This window comes from Diachasma alloeum, unplaced genomic scaffold, assembly GCF_001412515.2.
Source record: "Diachasma alloeum isolate Michigan unplaced genomic scaffold, Dall2.0 Dall_scaffold_00326, whole genome shotgun sequence".
NCBI lineage: Eukaryota > Metazoa > Arthropoda > Insecta > Hymenoptera > Braconidae > Diachasma > Diachasma alloeum.
The window spans coordinates 472,437-482,700 of NW_021680465.1; the positions used below are offsets into that span (position 1 = coordinate 472,437).

The following is a 10,264-nucleotide window of genomic DNA, read 5'->3' on the forward strand; positions in this document are numbered from 1 at the left end:
AATCGCATTACGCTCTACGTCACGCATTTGATAAATGTTGAACCACATCCCCTAGTTTCATAGAACTGAAAAACCCCGTAGCACTTATGTCCACCATTAAACCTCTCATTGGAATAAAATCCTATAATTATCGATGTATTTAACAACATGTCAACGCGCGAGAGACGTTGACAATCAAATTAATCGCGACTCATCAATTAATTATTTCACATCGTCAATGATTGAAGAATGGAAAATTCTTGTTATACTTCAATTATAAAATTAACAAAAACGTCAAAATGTTCTCCTAATTTAGCTCGTTTTTACTTGTTGAAGTAAAAATATGAACGAAAATAATGAAAACTTTTACGAAATGTCAAGAGGGATTGTACTTACCATTTATCCCGCAGTACATCAAGCATCCCATTGCTGGAATAATTAGCAATAACCTTGGAGATGCTCTCCTTAAGGGGATGGCCCTTGGTCAAGGCGACTGCATAAGTGTCCTCGTTCATAGTATCCCCGATTTTCTGCAGTGTGCAACCATTATCAGTTGCTCGATAATAATCCAAAATCGGTGTATCAGCAATAAGTATGTCCAGAGTACCATTTCGCAGTCTCTCCACCCCCTCAGCCACATCAGACAGTGAGAACCGTAACATGTGGGTCCATAATTGGTGATTAGCACGTTGTACGTAGTACTCGGCAACTGAGGCACGCGGTGCTCCAACTTTTTGCGACAGTAACTGGGGAAAAAGTGTTGTTACTTAGTTTCACTTATCACCAAAGTTTCTGTCCAAGTTTTTTTCAATTAAATGAGACAGGGACATTAACTTTTGAGAGCGGGTAATGAAATTTTAATTACGAGGGAAGATCAATTGGCAATGGCAAATTTTAAGGACCTCTTGAAAAATAAAATAAAGACAGAAAATTAATAGAAAAATCTTGAATTCAATAATTTTTTTGCCGATTTTCATTGAAAATGTCTCCTTTAAATTTCCGAAATTATTTCCGCAGATTTTTAAACTGTTTTTCTCATTAAAAAATTTAAGGGAAAGAATTTGGAAAATTCATGTCCAAGAATTCTCAGCCATTAAATTGTATAATTTCCAATAAAAATGAGCAGCGAGAAAAGCGATTAGTCGTCGCGAGAGGCTAATAAAAATTTAATTACGAGTGAAGATCAATTGACGATGAAAAATGTGATGGATTTTGCCTCTTAAAAAATACGGTCATGCATATAAAACTTGCGCCATAAAAAAAATTCAGCGAACCATCAATTTGAAATTCACCCCCGAGAATGTCATTCAACCTGTGACTGACATGCCATTTTATGAAAATGCTCTTCCCTTTATTACCCCGACTGAACTAAACGTCCCATCCCATGCTGAACATTAAGCTACTCACACTTCTGTCGTGATAATTCCTGACAGACGGATGAAAGAAGAATCCAGCGATGAGGGCAGCGATGTTAGCAGTGTAGGAAGCAACAAAGATAACTGAGAAGCCCCCCCAAATGTTGATGAGAAACTTATTAGGCCACGATTTGGGTGCCTTAAAAGCGACCAAATGTCCACACAGTAATCCCCACATGACCCAGAGTGCCGAAGCTATTGAGAAATTTTTGCTCCTCTGTCTGCCCCATGGATTGAGCCCAAACGGACTGAACCACTCGTATATGGCAACAGCCATAGCCGTCACATTGAGGGAAATAAAAATAGTCAGCCACAAACCAGTGCTGAATGGATGTAAAAACATGAGCAGTGGTATCTCTTCATTTAATTTTGGTGATGCTAAAAAACTGACACCACTAAAAAAATATGGTGTCGTATAGTCAATGACCTCAGCCCTTATTGCTGATACACTCAGCGGTGCAAATGCCAGTTGAGCTTTAGCGTGGAGTAATTCACCCACAATTCCATTCCACGTGCCATTTCTACCATTCCTCTTGCCGAATAAACCGTCTTGTGCGATATAAAGGTCAAAACGAAAGCTCAGCTCACGCGCCACAAGGGAGAGAAGATCCATTGAGAAACCGTAGCAACACTTTTGCACATCTCCCTTTCTGCAGACTAATCCACGGAGGCATAAACCATCCTGAAGATTTGTTATCATGGTGAATGGGGGTGCCAGGGCTGTTACTATCTTGTAGACCGGCATCCCTATTTGCTCACCACCCTGCTCTAGGTAGGCGGGCACTATACCACCCCCTGGCCAGGTTATTGTGTCGAGACGTACCTCTTTACCACCACGAATTGTTCCCACTTTCGTCCATCTGCAGAAATGAGAAAATTGGGGCTCACGGATTTTTTTTTTTCATTAGCTTGAGGGCGTCAGGGGCTTCTAGTGGTTTTGGAGGGATCCATTTCTTTGATGAATATGAAAGTTGTTGTTTTTTTTATGACGAATTAAAGACAATGGTAATGAATTTTTTATTATGACGACTGTTATTTAATTCTTTATGTTCTTTTTCAGATTTTTTCAAGAATATATATTCACATGAATTTTCCTCATTTCTTCTTAACAATAATTCAAAATAATAATAATAATAATAATAATAATAATTTATTTTAATCTTCCTCATTTCTATTCGTTGTCATAAAATTTACAGTTTTCATGGATTTTTCTATGAAATTTTAAACTTTCAATGACGAAATTCCTTGAAATTTCAGTGAAACTAATTTAATTCAAGATTTGTGATAAACATTCTAGACATTTCAGCCAAAAGTGATTTACATTGTGAAATAAAACCGTGGAAATGATTCCATAAAAAATTAAAAACTGGTTATTCATGAAAATTTTATTAATTCATTCCCCTGATGTGAATGAAAATTTTAATTTGCGTTTTTAACTTCTAATTTTAAACTCAATGGAATTCTGGAAGTGAAATAAAATTTTTATTCTAGACATAAACATTTTATTTTCATTGTTGAACCTAATGACCTGTGTAAACTACTCCCACTGGGTTTTTAAATCATTACATCTTTAGAATTTGTAGTGGAATTAATTTTCCACGTTTATGTTCTGTCTTTTCAAGGGGATTTATTTCTTGAATTAATGTTGATTAATATAAATTAAGTTAAATTAAATTAATAAAATACATTTAATATCTATTGATTTATTCTTCGTTTCAATTTGACAACTGTCATTTTTGTTTATTTTGTTTCAATTCGATTGACTCAAAACTGTGAAAATTATTTCACAAAGAAAAATAAAAAATAGTTATTCATAAAATTTTTATCAAATACTTCTTGTAATATAAATGAAAATTTTAATTTTAGTTTCTAACTTCTAATTTTGAACTCAATGGAAGCCTCGAAATGAAATAAAATTTTTATTCTTCACCTAAACTTTTTTACTTCCATTGTTGAACCCAATGACCTGTGTAAACTACTCCCACCGGCTTTTTAAATCATTACACCCCTAGAATTCCTGATGCAATTGATTTTCCATGTTCATGTCCACGAAGACCGAGTAAACCAAATAAAGTTTCCAACCATTGCGGGCAAACTCATAAGTTTCCTCCGGATTTTCTATCACCACTGCAATTCCCCACTGACTGATCCCTCTCCCTGTAATTACGTTTCGTGCACGTGGGATTATTTCCATCAAATTAATATGCATGTAAAATTTCCAAACCAATTTCAATATTGAAATTGCAAGAGCAAAAATAAAGGGAATAACTTCATTAAACAAATTGAACGATGAAAAAAAAGCTGGGCATCTTATGCAGAATAGAATAATTAAACCGTCTCCACGTTCGGTAGTGTCGAGATAGCGGCCATTTATCTAGCAAAATAAACGTGATCTTCAAGTTCTGGACTAATTAACCCCGACGAGGGCAACAAACCCAGTGAACCGAGCATATCTTCAGGTTTACAACATCCAACGCAATCTCTCCCCAATTATCTTTTATCATTTTCCTATTTCCAATCATTTTCCGATGTCTATTATTCTCGATTTCATTGTCAGATAAAATCAATGGATTCCATTTCCGTTTCGATTGACCATTAAAACAGAAAATGCTCTAGGCACGAAGTGCAAGAGGTAATTTTTTTCGCATCCTGGGCAAATTGAAAACTTTCACACCTTCACGTACATGAAAGAAATTATTTTTAAAATACGGAATTCTAGTGAAGTTCTATTATAGTTTAATTAATTTCTTAGATGAAGTTTTTAAATTATTGTTGCGGGATTTTTTATCCCAAAATGTGGGGGAAAAACTTGGAAAATTCATGTCTCAAAATGCTTATCTACTTCGGAGGGAATTCCCCATTAAATGCGTTAGATTTTCTAGTGAACCTTTGTGTCTTCACTTAAAAAATCTAGAATTCTATAGAAATTCTACAAGAACTCAATTATTTTTTATTGAAAATTTCTCAAATAAATTTACTCAATTAATTTCACTAGGTTTTTAAATGTTTCTAATCCCAAAATAATAATTTTCCTCTATTGAATTGTATAATTTCCAACAAAAATCAGCAGAACAAAAAAAAAATTCGATGGAATTTGCTAGCAAATGCATTTATAAAACGGTACTTTTTCCTCTTCACTGGAAAAATCACAAATTCTATTAAATCCCCTACAATTCACTTAGCCTCGCGCAGGTTCTCATTCAAAACTCCACCAAATTTTCTAAATGACCCCCCAATACTTCCCTTCCGTCTCCTGAAAAAATCCCCAAAAAACTCGTTAAATTGATGTCCAGAATTCTCCCCAGCAAAAATAAATAGAATTCCGACATCCTTCCAACCGCGTCAGGTTTTCCACCTAACTATCCGTCTGCCCACAAAGGTACTCCTTCCCCTTCCCCCCAAATTAAAACTTCCACACCCGCGAACTTTCCTCGTTGATTAAAAAACCACCAAACTCCGTGAAAGAATCTCCCCAAAAATTACCTCAACTGCGTCTTATTCCCGGGGAACTGCACAGCCTGGAGATTCAGCAGTTGAAATTCGGCCTTGTCATGGGAGAGCTGCCTCATGGCCTCCCTGAGCCTCCTGGTGAGTGTCCTGGAGACATTCCTCTTGATCTCGTTAACAGATCCCCTGCCCCTGCCCTCGAGGAAGCACGTCGGCACGAAGTACTCTTTGATCTGCGCCTCCCTCAATTTGCTCAGCGCCGTCAACTCAAGAAACGTATTGTCGAGTGCCTGTGACGTTTCCCTGAGCATTCTCGCGAGAATGGCATCATTCCCGGACATTTTAATGCTGGACGGCCTGAGTGCGAGCATCCCCACCGGCATGAACGTCTTGGAATTGAGATTTCTATCGCTCAATCTGGGCTCGTCATCGTCGTCGAATGAAAAGCCCCTGTCCTCTCGTTTCCTCACGATCTTCTGACTTTTCCAACTGAACTCCTGCAGCCGCTGCACATCGCTCGGTAGATTCGACAAGGAGGGCGTGTGCGCCTCGTCATCGAGCACCAAATTCCCATGTCTCACGATACTCTCCATTGGAACAGCTTCGCCCTTCCCCACCGCCGTCAATGAATTGTGAATAATGTGGGAGCTCAGAAGACTCGGCTCGTTGGGTCTCAATTCAGCTTTGAGATCCAGCCACAGCCACAAGAATCTCCCATTGAGCATGTGGTATTTACTCGCTGCTGACAGAATTCTCCTCGCATTATTGAGATCACACGCCATAACTAGTACAGCCCCAGTGCCACCCTCCTCCGATATTCTTCTCAGTCTTATCTTGAGACTCGTATCAGTCGCTGGTAGATGTACAACAGTACGTGGTGTCAGTATATCACGATCTTTGTGGAGCAAGTGATGCATTGGTAGAAGTGTTGTATCAATTAAAAGGATGAATGCATGCCAATTTGCTTTGTGCATGAGTGCAGCTGCCGCTGCACCCGCTTCCTCTGAACTGGTGCCCACTCGTGTCTCGTATGTGCCGCGCTTTCCCTGGAATAATATTTTCTTTTTTATTGGGTTTTATCGCGAGGGGGGAGCTGACCATGTGGGTGATTTCGTGGGGACAGAGGCGACCGGGAAAGGGAGATTTCCGGTTTCAAATGGCTGGGATCAATTCTTTTTGGGGTAAATCGGGGATGCCGAGGGCGGAGGGGACGGCTGACGGGAATGTCTGTGATCGGTTCGGTTCAATGAAGGCGAATGAAAAAGTTAATCGCAAAATGAGGGGGAAAATTTGGAAAATCCGGATCTTCTGTTCAATTGGGTAATTTATAGTGGAAATTAGCAGGAGGGAAAAGAAGTCTGAGTGATTTCTATTGCAAATGCACTCATAGGAGGGCAGTTTTTCCTCTTCAATGAAAAATTTTCTAATTCTATTGACGTTCCTTTGAAATTTAATCAATTTTTTTAAGATTTTCAGTGAAAATTTCTCCAGTTAATTTTCTTATTTATTTTCACTGAATTTTTAATTGTTTCTTATTACAAAATCTCGCGGAAAATTGAAAAATTCATGTCCAAGAATTTTCACCGGTTGAATAGTATAATTTTCAATAGAAATTAACAAAAAGAAAAAAAATCCGCTAGAATTCCCTGGCGACTGCACTTATTGACGAGCTTTTTCGCCTCTTCAATGGAAGAATCTAGAATTATATTAAAATTCCATTGAAATTCACTTGACTTCGTACAAATTTTCATTAAAAATTTCTCAAATAAGTTTTCTAACTTATTTGCACTGAATTTGCAATTTGAATTTGCAATTTTTTTCATTCCAAAATTTGAGGAAAAACGTGGGAAATTCATGTCTAAGAATTCTCTTCTATTAAAATATACAATTTATCAATAAAAAAACAACTGCATAATTCCAATTGCTGGGATCAATCCTGTCTGGGGTAAGTGGGAGCTGGAGTAGCTGGAGGGGCGAATTAAGGGGATAAACCCCGTGATCTTCACGTTTAAATGACTCCAAATGGAAAAATTAAAGCGAAATTAAACGACAAACCTGTCTCAAGAAGTCCCTATGCGTCATCGGTAACCAGAGTGCCGGTAAATTAATAGAATCCGCAGCAGTAATGAGAAATCTCGATGCCGAGCCACCCCCAATAACAATACTGAGTATAGTTTTCCCATTCTCAATATCAGTACAAAATTTATTAACAAGTGCAAGTGGATAGGACATTGAATCGGTCATCGGTGTCATTCTTCCCTCAATGTAAGACACTTCTAATTCGCTCTGCGATGATTCTATTCTCGCAGCTTCCCAAGCCCTTTGTACATCGTTTCTCGATGGTGACTGAGAGTGTGATAGACATATGACTAAACGCCATGGTGACTGGCCTCTCGAACGATTCTTAGCTGCACGCTCAGTCTTATTATTTGATGCTGATGATACCGATGATTTTGCATTAATTGATATCAAGAGGAGAAATAACCACAGCCTATCACCACGCATCTTCCCAGCACTCCCTCCGCCCGATTATTATCTTTAATCCGTTGTTATATTCTTCACCAGTTTATCACTACATCCCGCTTTAATCTGCAATGTAAAGAGATAATGACATGTTTTCGACTGAAAAACGAGTGGAAAATTGCTCGCGTATTGTGTACAGTATAGTTGTTTGCTAATAAATTAGCAATGTGCTTCTGAATTATTTATTTCATTTTATTAAATTGAATACGATTTTTTTTTCACCTAATTTTGTCGGATTTTCAATTCAGTTGAGTGTTATCAGCATCATTATTCTACCGATTGTCTCTTTTACATTCCTATCTATCTATATTTACACATACTTGAATGAATTTGAAACATCACATTTGAAGAAGCTCACCGAAAGTCCTCTTTCAGGGAAATTCATGAAAAATTCAAAATTTTCAACAATCGTCATAAAAATAAAATCAATCAACATAGCTATCGTAATCATCTTTTAACTTTGACGTAATGGCATTAAAACAAACATTTTAAGCCATGACTGAATTCATTTGAACCATGATATCCAAAAATATCCGCGGAATTCTGATTTTCAAAAAATACAAACTTTTGAAAATTTTCGAATAAATCAAAATAGCGATTATTGCTATCGCCTTCATCTTCGAACTCGGCCAAAGGAACTTCCAAACAAATTTCTTAAGCCATCATTCAATCAATTCAGAACATTTTTTAGTTATCGTGGGACAGCTGATTTTTGAAAAAATTCAAAAATTAAAAAAACTAATCGATTAATTAAATTTTGATAAATGACTTGATTAATGATTTGAATTCCATTCATTCATTAGTGATTTTTGGATCATATTGGGTCGATATAACGCAAAAAATCCAAAACTTAAGTTTGAACGACCCCAATGCTTCCATTCGGAACCAAAAACCCAATTAAACAACTCAAACATTACAAATAAACCATATAAACAAGTTAGTTCCGCGTAAACCGCCTTAAAATTCTCCATTCCCCATAATTTTCATTGCAACTCTCCTTTACGACTGTTTTCAAAACTCACCCCCGACCGACTGCACCCCCGCTGTTTTGATGACGTACAACGCTACGTCTGACATAAAAAAAACCACCGTTGACCTCAAATTGACCCCGTCTGGTCAAAATACTCAACTGACCCAAAAAAAAAAAAATAAAAAAACCGCCCCCTCCTCCCCCGCACCAATAGCCCAATTAAACCACCTTGATTGTATTCTAATTACCTTCTGGCACGACTATAATCTCGTCTGGCCGGGATTGTTTCAAAATATCCGCGCACACACTCAACTATCATAATAACTATCGATCAAAACCCGTTTACAATGATTGAAAAAAAAAATTCAACCACCGTATTGATCACCGAATGAGCATGATTAATCAACAGCCCCAATGATCCTCAATCATTTATTCTCCCGAAGGAAGACCAACTGTTAAGGGGGCGATAGGATCCAACGGATTGAGCGTCACCCTCGCCCTCATTCGGACGTACTGTAGCCGTGCGTGACAGCCATTTTCGGGCAGCCCCTCCCTTTGAGGAAATTCCTCTCGAGCCACCCCCCACCCACCCTCAAATACCAACCCCCAGTGTTACGTTTAAACTTTCAACACACAAGCGCGCACACACACAATTGCGATAGTACGCTTGCGTATTTCCGAAGATAGACGAACGTCACAGAGGGGTGGGGGGATGGTACTTGCCAAGTTACCGAAAGGGAATACTTTGTTAAAGGAGAAAATAACATCTCGAGACCATTACCAACAACTTTGTCACGATATTCCCCCCCTGGCCCTCCGGAAAACAATGGCCTACAGCTGTACGTGTCTTGAGAATCTGTCCCCGAGACATTTTTTTTATTCACCCTCATTTGAGGGGTTGAGAGATCATTGAGAGACTAGAACCGAAGATAAACAGATTAGATTTTTTTTCTGTGGGTGGGGTTGAATTTCCACTTGTCCTCGGTGTCCTTGGTATGACCCCGATCCTCCTCATCGGGATTTGATCAATAAAATCGAAGGATTTTTTTTTCAAACTATTGGTGCTTTTTTTTCCAACGATTTTTCAGGAGTGCTTTATTTCTCATTCGGGATTCCCTTGTTCCCGGTTGTTTGGGTTTGATACATTATGGGAGAGAGTTCAATTGGGGCGTGGTTAGCCGGGGGTGAGGGGGCGAGGGGTGAGTTGAAGGGTGGAAGAGGGTCATTTGAATAACTCTCGGGTGATAATAAGATAAACTTGACTTTGATCTGTGGATCAACCAGAAAATAATGTTTATATTTGGGAGCTATTTTCATTTACATCTTTGCTGTATATACATTCATAACTTGTACATGGTAATTTGTCGGTTGGAGGTGTGGAGGGTCTCGGCATTTTAATGTCTTCATTTTAATAATCTCTTTATTTTGACTTTTCAAAGGGGAAATCAAAGTTTCATTTCGAGACGTCGGCGTTGAAACACTTGCGTAATAGTTCTGTCAATAAAATATGCCTGATTAGAGGGATTCAGACAGTACGACTAACGGCTAATAGTTTGCCTGGAATGCAATAAAGTTTTATATTTGCTTCGAGGCTTTTTATCTCCTCCCTTTCCCTTACGTCTTAGATTAAACAGAATAGTACTATCACGGTATGAGCCAGTGAAATTAAGTTTCTCTCTTTATTTTTTTTTAATTCGAGGAACAGTGAAATAGCAGCGAAACTCAATTAATTATTCAATTATTTATTTACTTTTTGCTAGAATTAACTAAAAAGATTCTGCTGGGACGCATCACTCTCGAATGCACTCCATGCGTTATTCAGTTCCATGAAGATGAGCTTTGCCATGTTCTCATTGGCAGTACCAGTTTGCTGAAATGAAGAATTCAATTAATCAGTTCTATTGATACTGGGGGCGGGGAGGGGGGGGGG

At 38.2% G+C, this 10,264-nt stretch overlaps 2 protein-coding genes across 2 annotated transcripts in view; both read right to left on the minus strand.

The window, feature by feature from the left end:
* Nucleotides 1-7,346, minus strand: part of LOC107040230 — a 13,665-nt gene extending 6,319 nt beyond the window's left edge. The window contains exons 1-4 of the mRNA XM_015260203.1: nt 6,897-7,346; nt 4,878-5,887; nt 1,387-2,254; nt 376-725 (exon numbers count right to left, since the gene is read on the minus strand). Coding sequence (XP_015115689.1) covers nt 376-725; nt 1,387-2,254; nt 4,878-5,887; nt 6,897-7,346 — 2,678 coding nt within the window. The remainder of the gene's footprint in view (nt 1-375; nt 726-1,386; nt 2,255-4,877; nt 5,888-6,896) is intronic.
* A 2,251-nt stretch (nt 7,347-9,597) lies between these two features.
* Nucleotides 9,598-10,264, minus strand: part of LOC107040294 (cyclin-G-associated kinase) — an 8,540-nt gene continuing 7,873 nt past the window's right edge. The window contains exon 6 of the mRNA XM_015260322.1: nt 9,598-10,204. Coding sequence (XP_015115808.1) covers nt 10,097-10,204 — 108 coding nt within the window. The 3' untranslated portion in view covers nt 9,598-10,096. The remainder of the gene's footprint in view (nt 10,205-10,264) is intronic.